The 19,037-nt window shown below is 36.5% G+C and overlaps 1 protein-coding gene across 4 annotated transcripts in view; it reads right to left on the bottom strand.

Moving 5' to 3' along the window:
• The window catches only part of esyt2b (extended synaptotagmin-like protein 2b), a 56,082-nt gene that overhangs the window by 19,529 nt on the left and 17,516 nt on the right, over positions 1-19,037 (bottom strand). For all 4 annotated transcript variants that reach the window (XM_055206979.2, XM_055206986.2, XM_055206993.2 and 1 more), the window contains exons 4-7: positions 18,346-18,422; positions 18,180-18,252; positions 15,471-15,560; positions 10,711-10,766 (exon numbers count right to left, since the gene is read on the bottom strand). In XM_055206979.2, coding sequence (XP_055062954.2) covers positions 10,711-10,766; positions 15,471-15,560; positions 18,180-18,252; positions 18,346-18,422 — 296 coding nt within the window. The remainder of the gene's footprint in view (positions 1-10,710; positions 10,767-15,470; positions 15,561-18,179; positions 18,253-18,345; positions 18,423-19,037) is intronic.

The raw sequence follows: 19,037 nt of genomic DNA, 5'->3' as shown, positions 1-19,037 counted from the left end.
GCTTATGAGTAAATCAATTTAGTCTACTTCCAGGAACCCTAATCATCTACACAAAATTAAACACAAGACACAAAAAGAGACACAGAATGCTGAACCTGACTTACAGGAATAGTTGCAAACAATGTATCCACATACAAAAGCTTGAAGCTTGTTTGAAACTTTATAATAAAAACTAGGCATTTATTGATTGGTATATGACAAAGAGCTCAACAAGTGCTTAGTCTGTAAAGTAAACTTGAGTAACAACCTTCAATTACTCAAGTAAATAAAAGCCTTCGCAAAGGTGTCCATAATTGGACATAATCTTAATTACGCAATAAACGCCGCAGATGGGTTCCGTACAAGGAAAATATGATAATACAGTGCCTAACAAACTTATTAGACCACCACCAAGGGTGGTGCCACAGCTGCCCTAAATGAACAGTATTGGTGATTACCAAAATCATTTTAATGTTTCTGTAATGGTAAATCCAGCAGTGTGTCTAAGTGACTACAACACTGCCAGAAGGGCATTAAAAAAAATCACGTCATGTTTTAATGAGTTACAGTTATTTACTTGCAGTACTTAAAGGTGCAATGTGTAATTTTTAGAAGGATTTCTTGACAGAAATGCAAAAAATTATACAAAACTATATTATCAGGGGTGTATAAAGACCTTTTTAAAATGAACCGTTATGTGTTTATTGCCTTAGAATGAGATATTTTATCTACATACACCGAGGATGCCATTTTGTGCCGCCATTTTTCTACAGAAGCTCTTAACGGACAAACTTTTTTATTAAGTTGTCTCCAACAGTGACATGTTTGTCCTGTGTCGGCTACCGTAGCTTCTCTATGCATTTCAAAAGCAAGGGGTGAGCTGTGAACTGAGCTGTTGGTTGCAATTTGCAACCTCACCACTAGATGCCGCTAAAATTTACACACTGCACCTTTAATAGAAAATAAGTTGTAATGGTTAAAATGTTCCACTGCATATATAATTTTATTATGACATATTTTTACATTTATACACGAAGAGCAGATGCAAAATGCTTTAAGTGCGTCTGACATAATTTCATGTTACTAAGCTTTTTTTTACTCTTAATGGTGCCTAAAAACTGGTATATCTCAATGCCCAGAGGGCTGGATTAAGTGCATTTGATTGGAAAGTATTTAATAAACGTATAGCACCTGTCGAGAGCATTCGGTTACAATCAATATCTAATTTTTGAGGGAGGTGGCATTTAGCGGCTTTTGCATCTGAACTCTTCACATTTTAAAAGCATAAGGGCTCTATCTTACACCCGACGCAATGTGGCGCAATGCAACGCAATGCGCGACGCAAGTGTCTTTTGCTAGTTTCCACCCTGCGCAATTATCATTTTTACGTTTAGCGCCACGTTGTTTAAACAGCAAATGCATTTGCACCCATGGGCGTTCTGGTCTGAAAACAAGGTGTGTTCAGGCGCATTGTTGGCGCGTTGCTATTTTGAGGCAACTAAAATAGACTACGTCATTGACCAACAAAAACCTGGTCTAAAGTCTAAAGTCAATGGCGCAACATGTTTTTTGTTATTCAAAGAGCGCATTAGTAATATGCGCCTATAAATGGGACGACAACGCGGGTTTGCTTTTCACATACATGAATGCGCAGCAGCATAAAAAAGCTTTTAAATATGAAAGATTAAAGGATTGAATGTAAAAGATTATTATTGAGTCTCTTGGACGTAAATGAGGACCGATTATGAGACGTTAGAAGGCGTTAAGAGCTGCTTCACCTGCAGCCTGGTAAGTAAATAAATGCTTTGCTTTAAACAAATACATCTGTTTTTAAATGTTTTTTTAAATGCTACCTCATGGATTTATTGTATATGATGACTCTGGATAAGTTACATTATTAATGCGCTCACTTTTAAAGTTTATTCACTGTGGATATTGTGAGATGAGAAACATTTTTAAGTAATGCTTAAAAAAAACTTGTGACGCTGTCCAAGTGCTGAAACGTGCGGAGAGCCGTTTGTAAATTCTTTATCTCCTGTTAGTTACAAATAAAGTATTTTTAGAGTACAAACCTTTTCTTACATACTTGTAAATTATTTTTGATGATATTGGATAGCCATACATTTAAAGCAATTAAAAGCCTCCTTTTTTACTTCCATGACTAAAAGAAAACGGGTTTTAAAGGTTTTAATAAAAAAATAAAAATTTCAATACAAGTGTAAAACAACACAATTATTTAACATTAATCTTAAACTGGGGATCTTCTTCCTCCGCTTAGTTTTTTAGTTTACAAAGTCCGTCATCTAAATAGGGATTAGACATAGCGCCAGCGCAACATGCTTTTCAAGGGGATGAGAGCTGAGACTCTCATTGGTTTATTGCACGTTACGCCCAAAATACTCCCATTACTCATTAAAAAATAGGACCAACCCTTTTCGACCATGCGCTCGGCGCACAAACCATTTTTCCCGTCGTTAAATTAGCAAAAGTGGATTCGGACACGCCCATTTAGATGTTGCGCTGTGCGCTTTAGACAATGCGCTTAGATTGTTAAAATAGGGCCCTACATCAGCATATGTGTTCATTGGGTTCAAACCCATTTGCACTGCTAACACAATGCTTTACTGATCTATAAAGGAGATTAATTTAACATTTACTAAAGCTCCCTTGGAAAGTATTAAAATACTAAGCAGTTGAAATTATTTTACCCTTTGTATCTATCCATTAAGGCTCCCCTCCCAACAGTTCCTCACTTCTTTCAGCCATACTTGGTTTATTGGTTTTAACGGTTTTATTGCAAATCATGTGTGTAATAAAAAAAACATCAGGGATTGTACTGGAAATGTTGTACTGGAAATGTTAACTAGAAATTATAGCACCAGGACAAACATAACTCTTTTTATCGATTTGGATGCCAAGCTGATGCAGTTAACCAAACATCTTTTTATTAAATGCATAGCATTCTCTGGGACTACAATAACCTAAAACCAATCCATTACAACCACTACATATTATTTTTATGGTGCATGAGCTGATATTAGATCGATTTGTTCTTCTCCAGTTCTCAGTTTTAAACAGAGCTATATGATGTAAGAAACCTGACTGACACCGGAATAGCGCTTCTTTGCACTAAAGAGCCTAAGAAAAACCAATAAACTTTAATAGTCCAAGACAAAGCACTCTGAACTCGAATGCTGCAGTGCTAATAACCATCAGCTAATGGTGCTTTTGTTTGCTACGCCTGCAACAGAGATTAAAAATATGTGCTTTTAAATAGCCTACAGTAAAATAAAGCATAGCTTTCTTTTTACACAAGACAATATAGACAGAGAGGCTACAATTATAATACAAATAAAATAATACAAACTAAATCTATTTAGTTTTTCGTCTATTAAGTAGTTAAACTGCTTAAATCAAGCACACTTATTAAACCGTGCCACTGACTGGAAGAAAGCTGCAGCACCAAATCAGCATTAAAACCTGATATCTGATGACAGCAAATGAAGAACAATCTTTTTAAAAGTACCACCCTGCCGACAGAGCATCCCTGCTCACATCAGCCTGTTAGAGAGCAGCTCGAGCTGTGCAATTACTCACCCGCCTGTGTGTGTGTCTGCATTATCAGCACAACACAAGGTTCAACAGTCATGAATCTGATCTAACTTTCTACCGCAGACAGAATCTTACAACAGCACATTACAGATTCATCCTCTAATTTGGCATAATAATGGCCTTTCCAATATTTATCTTTCAGTTTAAAATAAGCCATCTGAAAACAATCAATGTTTGTTAATGTGTGTAATAACTGTAATGTAATTGTAGTACAATGCAATAAACTGCTACACCTCAAAATCCATTACGCTATTGATACAGATATTTATGATCAAGTTGTTATAGTTGCAATTCATTCAATACATTTAAAAACAGCTCCAAGTGTTAACAAGTCTACACTGATTTATCTACTGCCTCTGAGCAACAGTGACTAAGTTACATGCACCTTCATAATGCGATGATAATGAGATTTTGGAAATATTGCAATTACACTTCCTCTCATGTAAACACAATACTTTGATCAAAATAATGTGATTAAGCTCATAATATAAGCCAGTATAACCTTATTAAAGTCTTCCCGTAGTCAATAATTTGATCATTTAAACACATCTTTGAGCATCATAAAAGGTAGGACCAGTCTGAGAGACTTTTATAAAGAAGCTAAAAGCAACTTTCAGTAAAGTCTAAGAATTCTTAAAGGAATAGTCCAGTTTTATAAAAACTTATTTGAAGCTGCGTTGAAACTGCAATTTTAAAGGGACACTGCACTTTTTTGAAAATATACTAGGGGTGTAACGGTACGCAAAAATCACGGTTCGGTGCATACCTCGGTTTTGAAGCCACGGTTCGGTTCATTTTCGGTACAGTAAGGGAAAAAAGGCAAACATTACAGGCGCTCTAAGCGAATTGACGCGTTTTAGACCATAAAACATTTTTTGTTACATACAGCAAACATCTCCTCACTATCTGCTTGCTGCCTGTCCGGTGATCAAACTGTAAAAAAAACGCGATCTCTGTAGACAGCTCAGGCTCGACAAACGGCAATATCAACATAGTGGCCAAACCTAGCACAACAAAACATAACAAAGTGGTCCAGCCAATAAACGACAAGAAGGATTTGGGGGTGGGGGTTGGGCGCATTCATGAAAGCACGGACGGGAGAGGGAGGGGGAGGCTTTAGCTACGCTCCGTTTGTTTGAAAACAGTTCAAACATCAACAGGAAGTGACGTCGCACATTATTCGCTTAGAGAGCCTTTAAACTGCAAGTTGTTTATTACTAACTTTTTTTACAATTTGTTTACACTTTTTTAAACACTTTTTATTAAAATATAATACATAAAATATATATAAAATAAAAAAGAATAAATAAAATAGTACTGAAAAGTTCTCCACTAAATAACATAGTTTTTTACATTATTTTATAACAGTAGGTAACTTTTTCTTATCTTTCTCTTAAACATTTTCTACTAAAACCTTGCACTAAACTAAAAAATTCAGTTCCTGAATACATTTATGAACTATTAGCCTACATTTTTGCCACCAAAAACATTTTCTGGTTTATTACATCAATAATCAAACGAATTTACAACTAAGTAAATAAAAATCTTTCTGCGGGCCGAATTATGTTTGACAGAAGACTTTCGCCACTTAAGACGTTCGTGTGGAAACGCACACAACATATTATGTTCCACCTATGTTCCGCGCACAAAAGATTGCATTCGGCCATTCGGTGCACATGTCCGAAATGGTCCGGTACGAATACACGTACCGTTACACCCCTAAAATATACTCATTTTCCAGCTCCCCTAGAGTTAAACATTTGATTTTTATCGTTTTGGAATCCATTCACCTGATCTCCGGGTCTGGCGCTAGCACTTTTAGCATAGCTTAGCATAATCCATTGAATCTGATTAGACCATTAGCACCGCACAAAAAAATTACCGAAGAGTTTGGATATTTTTCCTATTTAAAACTTTTTAAGACCCTTCTGTAGTTACATCGTGTACTAAGACCGACAGAAAATTAAAAGTTGCGATTTTTTAGGCAGATATGGTTAGGAACAATACTCTCATTCTCATTCACTCTCATTTTCAACCGGGGAGTCAGCGACATTGGCTTAACTTAGAACCCTCGTCTATAAGTTACATTATTAATACGCTCGCTTTTAAAGTTTATTCATAGCCGCTGTATTATGCTAATTATGTTGTCTGTCGATTTTTCTGTCTTTTCCCCTGCTTCTATTAATGTAAAGCTGCGATTTTCTAGGCAGATATGGCTAGGCAGGGAGCTACACTGCGACCAAAATGGTCGCATATGCGACCTTTTGAACTGCCGTTGCGACCCTAATTTTTAATGGGTCGCAAATGTGCTACCTAATGTTTTAGACAAATATTCTATGATTTACTATGAGCATTTATTTATTATTATATATCATATATAAAGAGAAATTTGGATTTTAAGAATACGTTGTATAACGTGCTCTGAGCCATCAACACGTTGGCTTCACTTTGCATGAAAGCACGTCGTGTCTCTCCCTATCAGTGTGCGTTTGCGTGCTCAGCTGTTTCTCAATGAATTGGGTGCGACGCAAGCGCAGTGTCTTCCATGTTTCTGAACTTGAGCAGAGGTTTTTCTTCATTGAGGACGCGGGACCCGTATGGTTCCGGGTTTATATTTTAAATGGTCTGTCGGGTCCGGTTAGGTCCTAGTTTAATTACTTTGGGTCCCAAGTCTGATTAATATTGAGTTTATAACCCGAGTCAATCGGAAAACGGCCATGAGCGCTACCGCGCTAAAGCTCGAGTGCAGTTTAGCGTGCCTTCGGTTTCTATGGCGATGGTTCTTGTTACGACCACGCGCTGCGTTTTCTTTCTCACATGTTTTTAATGATCTTATTATTAATAAACCATATATTTTCTAAAACCATATCCATATTAAGTTTGCACAGACATTGTAGCAAAAAAGCAGTGCTAATGTCAAGCCCATTGCACTAAACGAGCAAAGCAATGTAAAGTCTGTCACCGGGACAGCAAGTAGTGAAATAATAAGTGGATTAAGCTTTTTAAATCGGCAAGAGAGAAATAGAAAGATACAGCAGAAGCAGTAAAAGTGCCTATTTAATGGAAATTATTACCATTATAACATCAGTCATAACATCAGTCACATTTATAATCTATAGACCTGCACTGTCTATTAATATACTATACATAGTATTGTATTATATTGAGTTTGATAAAAGGGGTCTAATTGCTTCATATATCAGTGCAAAAACAGTAAGTGTTTTCGTGGTGCTTTGACAAACAGTGTCAGCTTTGTTAATGGCAAAGAAAGTTTGGAATGGTTAGATTAATGAAATATAATGTGAAATTAATATTAATTTTCAATAAATCAAAGTATTGTGTTGTGTCACATTATTAGTTCTTCGTCACATGTATAGTAGACCATTATTTGTCAGTGGGTAATGATTGCCCTTTTTACCGGTTACCACCACCAAGTAAATTTCAGATCTGTGGGAAACACTGACTGCAACGTTTAAGAAAACAAGGCGGCATGTGGTTTAAAAGATGGCAAGTAAAATAAAAAGCATATCTGTATGCAATACAGTTTCATTATTGTTCATTATTATCCAGAGCGCCTTAATATAACTTGAAAAAAATATGTGCGACCAAATCATATTTTGCGCTAGTAACTGAAGAAGTTGGTAGCGCAAGTGCCACCAGTGGAAAAAGTTAGTGTAGTTCCCTGCTAGGAACTATACTCTCATTCACTCTCATTTTCAACCCGGGAGTCAGCGACATTGGCTTAACAAAAATGTAAAGCTGGTGTAATAATCAAGGACTTTGCTGCTGTAACATGGTTGCAGGAGGCGCAATGATATTACTCAGCAGCCATAAAAACTGTATGCTACAGTATGCTAAAAGTGCTGGTACCAGAACCGGAGATCAGCTGAATGGATTCCAAAACAGTAAAAAAATCAAATGTTTAACTCTAGGGGAGCTGGAAAATTTGTATATTTTCAAAAAAAGTGGAGTGTCCCTTTAAACTGCATTGAAACTGTAAACTGTTGGGGTTCAATAGAGTCTATTAAATTTCCTGGAATGTTTTCCTAAAAAAACTTAATTTCTTCTCGACTGAACAAAGAAAGACATAAACAACTTGGATGAAATGCATGGGGGGAGTAAATAATCGTGATTTTACTTTATGAAAGTGCAGTAATCCTGCTTTCTTAAGTGCTGCAACTGAAGACTACAATAATATTTAACTAAAATGGCCTAAACCTAAATCTCTGAATCAGCCAATAGCATGGCCGCAACAGTATGCAAGCACAGCTGCATGTGACACCATACATTCATGAATAATGAAGACATTACAATTATTTTAGTATTTTAATTTACATTTAAATTACATTTTACATGCATTTATTTTACACACTTTTGCACCATTTTGTTTAAGTTTCAACTTGTTAATCAAATAGACAAAGTAAGGCTATTTAAAAAATGAAGATGATGAATCACATCATTCTTATTTTACTCACAGCTGTTTATACAATAGTATACAATTTAAATAATAATAATACTTTAATGATTAAGTCTGTTTCATAATTCTGCCTGGTTGCCTGCTGTATAATCTTATAAGATATATGGATTACTCAGGTAGCAGGCTGAGCTACTGTTCAGGTATCTTCTAGCAATCCTCTGTGTTAATCCTCTGTTTTTGTAATTGCAGCAGTATTATGTTAATGACCCTCCTAGTTGAGTTGTTTCTCACAAATGATTTACTCCACTTAAACACTATTAGAATTTTTGTCATCTTTGTCATTGTCGCCTTTGGCTTACTCACTGCTAACATTAGGTTTCAGAACAGGGTTTTATACTCTATTAATATCACTTTTCATGTAATGGTCTCACTTCAATCTTATGGATCCTTCACTATTTTGTTTTCTTAGTTAGTAACCTAATCTACATTTATTTACATTGCATGGTATTTTATTTACCTGTTATATATTAAGTTAATTGTATATACAGTTTAGGCTGTCTGTATACATTGTCTGCTCGTGAAAATCTTGGTACTGTTCAAGCTCTTAAATAAGTTTAGCTAATATACATTGTTTTAAATTTAATACTGTATATTATATTGTGTAATATAATATAAATTGTATAAAAAAAACCTATACTCTTTACATTTCATAATTGTATATTAATTCCTATATGCATCTACTGTCCTTATAACATGTATTAACTGTAAATTTGCTGCAACAATGCAAAAACTAATTTGTCAAAAGCGCTATAGACATACATTTAAATTAAAATAATTCCAACACATTCTTTGTTGTAAAGTACATGGTCTTTGCTTCTCTGCTGTCCTCTTGTTACTCTTAACTATGTTAGGATAGCTCTCCAGCACTCCTTAATCATGTGGGAGCTGATAGCTAGTCTTAACACTTAGGAAGCTTTATAAATCACACTTAATCCTAAATCTAGGAATAAGAGTAACATTTATACCCGTGTAAAACTTCAAAACTTTAACTTTAAAACTCCAAAGTTTGCCATTTAAAAATATATATAAAAAAATATTTAAATGATCAAGCCTGTTTATAATTCTGTCTGGTTGCCTGCTGTATAATCTTATAGATATAGAGCACAGGTAGCAGGTTGAGCTGGCTCAGGTATCTTTTAGCAATCCTCTGTGTTAATCCTCTGTTTAATTGCAGCAGTGTTAGGTTAATGAGTCAGAGGAGAATTGATCCTCCCAGTTTCTCACAAATTATTTTCTCCACTTAAACACCATTAGAATTTTTGTCATCTTTGTCATTGTCGCCTTTGGCTTGCTCAATGTTAACATTGCTAACATTAAGTTTTGGGTCAGGATTTTATACTCTATAAATATCACTATATTTCTTATGTTATAATATTTCTGTATTCATCACGGCACTGAATATCAAAATATGTCCATGTGTTTGTCATTTAACGTAAATAAATTAAAACAGCAGCCAATAACACACCTATATGTGTGTTCACAGTTGTGCAGTGCATTGCTAAGTGAATAAAAAACACAATTATTAGCGAATAATCAGAGAATTAAAAACTGCATGTAAACAGGAGTGAAAACGTTTACTGGAGTCATGTACACATCTTATTTACTGTGATTAAAGGGACAGTAAGGAGGATTTTAAGTGTTTTATTAATCAAAATCAATGTCTTTATTCATAATTATGTTATCATTGGTGTCAAATGACCTCTGCCAGTGATATGACTTTTCTTTGTAAGCTTAGAATTTCTCCTCTTTACTTACATTGAACGGGTAAATCCAAGGAGGCTTCCATGTCGTCCCGCCGTATTGATAAACCATAATAGCAGAGAGGGACAAAAAGCACTAGCCTACCAATGCGTTTCCACAACGCGTTTTTATTCAGAACACGTGAACCAGTAGCAACGGACACGGAGATCAGTGATTGCATAACGCATAATGCATAAATAGTTGCAACACGCATTTGGAAAGGCGTGGCGCTAGAGAGCGCTGTTCGTTTGAATGCAAAATACAATTTCACCACTAGATGGGGGTAAATCCTACTTATTGCCCCTTTAAGTCCTTACTCTTATTATTGGAAATAATCACATTATTGGTGTACATGTAAACGAAGTCACAAAGGTATTTATCAATTATAATTACTATATGTATGATGCATATCTACAATATCCATATTGTACACACAAACTCTACAAAAAAATACTTTATTTAATTTAGTTAATAGTTGGTATTTAGTAATAAAATAATTAAAAAACAATCAAATAAAGAAAATCATTAAAAATGTTAGCTGCATTTATTTAACAACATAAAAAATGAAACCTCAAATGCCCTGTGTCCAAACTTGGGCTGGCAGTGTAATTTGTTTTGGTGATGTAGCCAAAAATATAATTTCATCACCACTCGGCAAGGAGACAGCCCAATTATACTATGCCTAAAAGCCTAAAAGAGTGATTTAGAGAGAAAGATGGATGGCTAAAATTTATTATGCTCCAGTGCTGCTGAAGAAAAGTAACGGAGGCAGAATTATCACCGCCATGAAAACAATCTATATAAATCACAGGTTTTTAAGATGTTTTCTGGGATTTAAGTCAAGAAGTGTTCCTAGAAAAGAAAGGTAAGTAAATAAAAATGTATTGTTTAAAAACACTTACTTAAGACCTGGAATGTCCAATATGTTTGTGAGGCCTGTCCAGTTTATGTCCAACAGCTAAATGAGAAAAAAAGAAACACACAGATATATTAAACGGATGAAATTGCTAGAGAAAATACAAAAATACACAACCAGAGTAAAAACGAACATATGAGATTATCTTAAGATGTCATAACTGCATGACAACTAGTCACAAGATTTGAAGTTATTATCATGTCTCCATATTTTAGCACTAATACTCTAAGGGCCGGTTCACACCCGCTGCGTGGCGTGTGCGTCTCAGCTGTGTGGCGTGTCCGTTTTTATTTAGGCTCCCATGTTAGCAGGTTTGACAGTTCATACCGCCTACATGACACGCACATCTCAGGCGCGTCTGGAGCCGCTCCGAAAACGCGTGCATGCTAGGAATAGGACCGACGCCTATTTTTCACGCCACACGCAAGCGTCTTGGAAGCGTTTCCAGGCAAAATATATGTCACCTATAGCAACAGCAGCGCATCAGCGCTGCGTCAGGCATGCTTCTGGTATGTACAGACACAGAAAATGCGACGCAGCCGCCACGCAACAGATACGCCACGCAGCCGGTGTGAATCGGCCCTTATGCTGCGTTTACACCAACCGCGGTAGAGGCGTGAAGCGCAAGTGATTTCAATGTTAAGTCAATGTGAAGACGCGTTGACCCACGTCAGGAGGTCCCGCGGCGCGGAAGAGGCTTTCGGCGCGGGGCGGAAGAGGCGTTTCCGCCTCATTCGCGCGTGAAGCTCGAGCGAAAGGCGCGAATTGAGCGTTGTGAGCAGTACGCGCAAATGGTGCTTTTGTGCATTTTGCGGTTCACGCGAAAGTGCGGCTGACGCCTGAGTTGAACAATTTGAACTTTGGCGGAATTTCGCGCCGCGTTAACCAATCAGGAGCCTGCCTGCTGCCGTGGTGGCAGCCCCGCCCGGAGTCACTCACTCAACAAAGGCTTGATAATGTCCGTAAGCCACCCGGAGCTATATGACACAAGTTCTTATTTCTATAGAGGAGACAGAAATAAAAAGGACCTCGCTTGGAAGAGTGTCAGTAAGGACTTTGGGCAACCTGGTAAGTTGTAATACACACTTCACTTTTGAGTTACGTGACGTTTATCGACCCGCGCCGTTTATTTTCCCCCTATAGTAAGGTTACCAATTACAAACTGGTAACTCTCTTGATAAATGCACAATCAACATCAGTCATCTTGCAAACAGACAACCGCATAGCACTTGCCCCTCCCACAAGAAGTGGAGTTTGCCTCTGACGAGGGTCAAATGTTTGCTTTTTCAGCGCGTGTACTCTGCTCTACACGCGCGAATGCATCCAAATTGTTCAAGCCGCAAACCACGCGCGGTAGACGCGATTTTGACGCCTGAAACACGGTTGGTGTAAACTCAGCATAAGAGGTGGTTTCCTGGACAAAGATTAGCACTAGGCCTTAGTTTAATTAGACTAGTTTTATAATATAACTAGTTTTAACAAACATGCCTTACTAAAAACATTAACAACATTACAAAACATTAAAAACAATAAAACATTACTGGCGGGCATATTAAGGCAAAACAAAAGGCACTGATGTGTTTAAAGATATGTCAGCAGGGCTCCAAACTGCCACCAAATGGTGGCATTTTGCCACCAAAATTTGAGAGCGTGCCACTGAATTTTATTTTTAACATGTGCGACTAGTAAATTTGACCTTTTTTTGTGATGTGACACTGAATTTGAAAACAGCACATTTTAGTTTCTGCATCTATCATTAACGTTTTTATTAGTAATAAAGTGGAAATTAGTACAAATGTGAATATTTGGTTAGCATGTTGATTTACGGTGTGTGCCCCTAAATTTTCTGGTTGCCCCCCTAAAATTTTCAGTTGGGGGCCACTGTGCTCATAGTGAAAAAAGTTAGTCTGGAGCCCTGGTCAGTGCAAGTTGTTTTCAGTATGGACAGCTCTTACATTTATTTTAGTCTAGGACTAGTCTAATCCTCCGTCCAGGAAACCCCTCCTAATAGTTTGTTTCTGTTTAAAGGCGCTCTAAGCAAATCTGTGCGACGTCACTTTTTGTTGATGTTTGAACTGTTTTCAAACAAACCAGCGTAGCTTCTCCCCCTCCCTCTCCTTTCCATGCTTTCATGAACACGCTTAACCCCCACCCCCAAATCCTTCTTGGCGTTTATTGGCTGGAACACTTTGTTTTGTTTCGTGGTGCTAGGTTTGGCCACTGTGTTGTTATTGCCGTTTGTGGAGCCTGGGCTGTCTACAGAGATCACGTTTTTTTACAGTTTGATCAGCAGTCAGGTAGCAAGCAGATAGTGAGGAGATGTTTGCTGTATGTAACAAAAAAATGTTTTATGGTCTAAAACGCGTGAATTCGCTTAGACCACACCTTTAAGTTTTGCCAAATAAGCCCAAAATATTAAGTGTGTTCTCACAAACTGATATTGGTTCACCATAAAAATCATTAATTAACTCACTCACTGGAGTAGTTTGTATTATTTTAATGATGAATGTATGTGCTTTTGGTGCTTCAATATGCAATTACAACATTTTTATAAAATATAATAAAAAACATGAAGAGTTTGGTTCCTAAACGCAACAAATCCATTTTGACAAATTTCGGTAAAAACGTGTTTTCTATACCAAGAAAGTGACAAGATGAAAACCACTATTTTCTGTTACAAACTTTCACATAGCATCTTTAGGTTATAAAAACATAAAAAAATTCAAATCCATAACTTGATTTTCAAAGATTTATTATAAAAACGATTTTTTTTCCACAAAATGCAATAAATCCAAGTTTTTTTTTCAAAATGCTTTAAATCTATTCATTCAATGTATAAATGTACATTCATCTTTGCCATGTTATATTCATTTAGTTGAAGAGTGGTATACACTGATTAAAAAAATAAACATTAATGGCATTAATCAAAACACTTACTTTGTTATATTAATGACACTGTCATTGCTGTGGTTATACTTGACGTCGTCACTTAGCATTTTTCAAAGCGATCCGCTGTAAAATGTTTTGGTCCTGCTCGATTTTCGTTGACTTTGAGTAAAATAATGGAAAGTTTTTCATAAGATCCCCTGAATCACATAAACTTCACAGATGCTGTCGGGAGAACAAGCACCCGTCTCCCTCTCGCGAAAGTTATTGGATGTTGAAGACTTACAATCTTTCCCGTCACAGAAAACAACCACAGGTTAATCAATGCCATTACAGTATTATTTTGCTTTTGTTTGTTTGTTGATCACGAAGTACAAAGTAGATGAGGAAAACTAGATTCCGTGTACTCAACGTGCCGCCATTGTTTGTTAACATTGCGTGGAATGGTGCGCTGTAATATGTGGAGCGGATTTATTGCGTTCTGTAGAAAAGCAGGAGTGGCGTATATCGCGTTATGGGAAAAAAGGGAGAAAAGATGACAGAATAACACGGCGGATATTGGATTTTGCGTAAAATTAAGAATTTACTTTTAAATACTGACCTGATATAATACTGATTTTGGCAGTAACTCATTTTTTTCAAAAATGGCGTTTATTGCGTTTTGGAAACAAACTCTTTATATCTATCCAGAAAGCATGAGGGCGAGTACTGTAAAGAATTTTCTTTTTGAGTGTAAACTACTACCTTCACCACAAAACAAAATCAGAGAGCACAAGAAAACAAGCACATGTCTGAACAAGCCTGGGGCAGTAATATTATACCATCAGTTCAATTCTATTGTAAAGAAAGAAAAGTAGCAGCAATACTGTGCAATCCTGCTTTCATAAGAACATGTGTGACAGACAGCAGAATACAAAGTAAACAAAAAGAAAGAAAAGATATTAAAGCTGTATAAAGGGAGTAAAGTAGTAAAGAAAGAAAATAAGTTGTTTCATGTAATGCATGCACGGTATGTTGTTGATATGTTTCAGAGGATAATGGCCATATCACACAGCAACAACAAAACCTACACCTGCCTTACTCAAGCCCAGCCTTACTCAAGCCCAGCAATAACATCCAGAGCAGCCAAATTCGAGCTCAAATTAAACTTATCTAGGCTGATCTGATGTAGAATTAGCCTTGCTACCAATCTGATACTGACTGACTGAATGTGGGTCAGTGATGCTGACTGTATTGCACTGCTACGCAGATGGTAAAAGCTCTTTAGATCCATTTATGCTGGTTAGCCAATTTTAAAATTGTCACAACCATGCAAATCTGCAAAAGATAAATCCTCTTTTTTGCTTTCAATTACAACTGCTGATTAGATGTACTTGAAAAAGTGTTGTTTTCTTTACTATAGCAAACAATTGAACTGAGTCATATACACACACTTGTAGTGCAAAAGTTGCCACAGTGTTTACTCATAACAAAGCAAATGTAATATTACAGTATGTAATGCTTTTATAGCTAAACAACCGTAAATAACAGTAACTAAAAAATGGTTAACTCATCATGTACTCACTCTTATTTTGTTACAAACCTGTATACATTTCTTTGTTACCAATGAACACAAAGGAAGATATTTTGAGGAATGTTTGTAACCAAACAGATCAGAGGCCCCATTGACTTCCATAGTAGGATAAACAAATACTACGAAAGTCAATGGGACGACCTCTGATCAGTAAGTAAGAAAACAAGTAAGAAAAGAGTAAGATGATGACAGAATTTTCATTTTTGGTTGAACTTTCCTTTTAAGTATGTTCTTAAAAATATAAAGACAAACAATGCTAATGTAACTGTACAAATTCATATACTTACTGGTTTCTTGAGAAAGAAAAGGGAGAGAGCACCAACAAGTGGCATGTTCCCTAGAAGAGGCTCAAGGATGACACGCAGCACTCCATGCAGCTGATCATACAAGCACAGAGGTTCACCGGCACAGAGAGAGAAAGAAAGCAATAAATGTTAATGCACAGGTACTAGTAAGGATTTTTCACACATCTTGTGTGTGCTTTGATATGCGCTTATTAGAGCAATCTTTTATTACTCAGTGTTTACATTTGGGGTATAAGAAAACTGGCATAAGACATACAATAAAAAAATACCGTCTCAACTGGACATCTCCATTTCTTTATCACTATCAGCCTAAAAATCCTTAATCAAAATAACAGCACTGCAAATCATTGTATTTATTCATACTTTTGTCTTCTTTTAGAGCAAAACATCATTAAACACAATATAATTTAGCTTTTAAGGGAAATAAGACATCTTTTAAACTAAAACAATAAACTTTTTACCGGAAAATAGGACAAAAATACAGTGAAATGAGACACTTTGCAATGAGAGCAGACTTGTGTCAAAACAAATAATTTCCCTCAGGCTAAAATCGGATGTTTTCGGTTCTTAACACTGTTAACAGCATTCCACACACTCTGTAAAGGACATTTACCTTCCTCTTCTCAACTCAAACAGAACTATAAATATTGTTTCAAACATTGCAAACATTACTTTCAACAACAACAAATAATTCAACAATGTCCTTCCTCAAGCTGAACATATTGCCTTTCAAATCCACTGAAAGCTTTCCAGCTCATCACAGTGATATGTGACCCCAACAAAATAGGAAAGTGGAGGCAGAAGTGACCATGACTAAACTTCATTATTTTCTCTTTATTATCTTGAGTTAAAGGTGCAATGTGTAACTTTTTGAATGATCTCTTGACAGAAATGCAATATGATATACATAACTATATTATCAGGGGTGTATAAAGACCTTTTATAAAACGGTTAGTTCCAATCCTTGATTCTGATTGGTCAATAGGTGTGCTTTATTCACAATAAAACACTGCTATGACCGCTTCACCCAACGGTTCTATTTAATATCACTGCGCCCTTAGCAACACCCTTAGCAACACATAAACATATAATGAGACAAAGTCTGAGAACAGTTTGTTGTTTTTATTTGAACTTTCATGTTGTTGTTCGCAGTCAGGGACTATTTTTTCTAGCGGCAGGAATGCTTTTATTAATTTAACTTCATGAAAGTTGCACTAATATTTTTTTTACTTTAATATTGTGTGGTAACCGTTTTATAAAAGCGGTAAGGTACTCGAGGCAAGTGCTGTATCGTGAATAAGTAACGGCTGAAGGGGTTGCAGGCACTCCGCTTCGCGTCGTGCCTAACAACGCCCTTCAGCCGTTACTTATTCACGATACAGCACAGCCTCTCGTCCCTTATTGCTTATTTATAAAACGGTTAGTTCCAATCCTTGATTCTGATTGGTCAATAGGTGTGCTTTATTCATGATAAAACACTGCTATGACCGCTTAACCCAACAGTTCTATTTAATATCACTGCGCCCTTAGCAACACCCTTAGCAACACATAAACATATAATGAGACAAAGTTTGAGAACAGTTTGTTGTTTTTATTTGAGCTTTCATGTTATTGTTCGCAGTCAGGGACTATTTTTTTCTAGCAGAAGGAATGCTTTTATTGATTTTACTTCATGAAAGTTGCACTAATTTTTTTTTACTTTAATATTGTGTAGTAACCGTTTTATAAAAGCAATAAGGTACTCGAGGCAAGTGCTGTATCGTGAATAAGTAACAGCTGAAGGGCGTTGTTAGGCACGAAGCGGAGCCTCTCGTACCTTATTGCTTACACATAATTAACTGTTATGTTTTAATTACCTTAGAATGAACTTTTATCTACATACACGGAGGGTCCCCTTACATGGAGGTTGCCATTTTGTGCCGCCATGTTTCTACAGAAGCCCTTAACGGACAAACTTTTTTACTAAGTTGTCTCCAACGATGATATGTTTGTCCTGTGGTGGCTGCCGTAGCTTTTCTATGCGTTTCAAATGTGAGGGGTGAGCCGCGGACTGAGCCGTTGGTTGCAATTTGCAACATCACCACTAGATGCCACTAAAATGTACACACTGCACCTTTAAACATCTTTATTTTATGAAGCACACGCAAAGATCTGAACGGGAAATAGTGTGACATGTTTTACAGAATACAGAAATCTGTTGCGGAAAACCCCCATTACAATTGTTTTTGTTTGCATAGTGCTCCTCTCATGTGAAAAGTGACACGTGTCAAGAAATCAGAATTAAATGTAAGCCATTTAGTCGCTCACTCCTCACACAAAGACAGTCATTGTGTGAACATGTGTGTGTACATATATGATCTTGTCCAATATGACAAACAGTACAAGGACATTTCAGTATTTGGTTACACGCCTCCCTATAAATATACGCACACCCTTTCTGTAAAAATAGGCTCTGTTCAGGCGACATGAATTCCTTCCATGAAACAAGTCTGCATCACAATATAGGAAAGACCTTCCAACACATTACCTCTGTATCCTTGACTAACATAACTCATTGGGTAATGGAAACAAACTCATTGGAAAAAGCTCTACATAGCACAGCTGGTATCGCGTATTTATGGCTAACACAATCTTGCAGCTTTTAATGGCCAAACATTTTTAAACGTTTTATGAAAAGACGTAACAATATACCTGTATACTTTTGATTCCTGCTCTACAGTAGTACCTTTTGACATCCACATCGATTTCAGTATTTCCGACATAGCTGTAAGTGAAAAGAAAAATTTAGCTCAACCAGGAATCTTACCATAAATAATACCAAAATAGAAATCAGAAAAGATTATCAAAGTGATGTCACCTGATCTGGAGGTCCATGATAATCTGCCGTTTGTCCACATTCTCAGTGTAAACTTTGACCCCATTGATCCTGAGAGGCTGTAACACAAATGAGCACAGATGCCCATCAGAGGGGGGATGACATTTTTTTAGACAGCAAGCATGTCCCCACAGAGCCCAAACAACATAAACTATTTCCATCTGACAGCTGCTCAGCTGTCGTTTCCAACAGCAACAGATTTAAACTGTTACATCAACCTTTGCCCTCCTAATGTAATAAACAATGAGCTTTTTGTAGCAATTAATTAAACCAGGGTTTTTCTAACTGTGATGCCAAGGACCCCCAATTCTGATGAACCTTTTGTAAGAGACCCCTACCTAAAATATATATCAATATAGTAATAAATATATTTTTATGTATAACAAATATAGCTTGCTACACAGAGTAATGCTGTATGTATAAACCTATAGATATAGAAAACAAACTAGAAAGATTCAAAGGAAATATAAACAATTCTGAGATGTATGTAGCAGGAAATGAGAAATAAACACCTAATTAAAAAAAACAAAAAAAGGGGGACCCCCTTGAACTTCCTGGAGGTGCCTAGGGGTCCCCCCGGACCAGTTTGAACCACTAAGTTAAACAAGGTTTATTTTCATTCATGTTAAAGTATGCAAAAAAATTTAAACAGACTTAAAAGTAGGCTGATATTG

The sequence above is a fragment of the Misgurnus anguillicaudatus genome, chromosome 21, assembly GCF_027580225.2.
Source record: "Misgurnus anguillicaudatus chromosome 21, ASM2758022v2, whole genome shotgun sequence".
In the NCBI taxonomy this organism is placed as follows: Eukaryota; Metazoa; Chordata; class Actinopteri; order Cypriniformes; family Cobitidae; genus Misgurnus; species Misgurnus anguillicaudatus.
The sequence above is the reverse complement of the archived record's forward strand: the minus strand, read 5'-3'. Positions and strand labels throughout refer to the sequence as shown.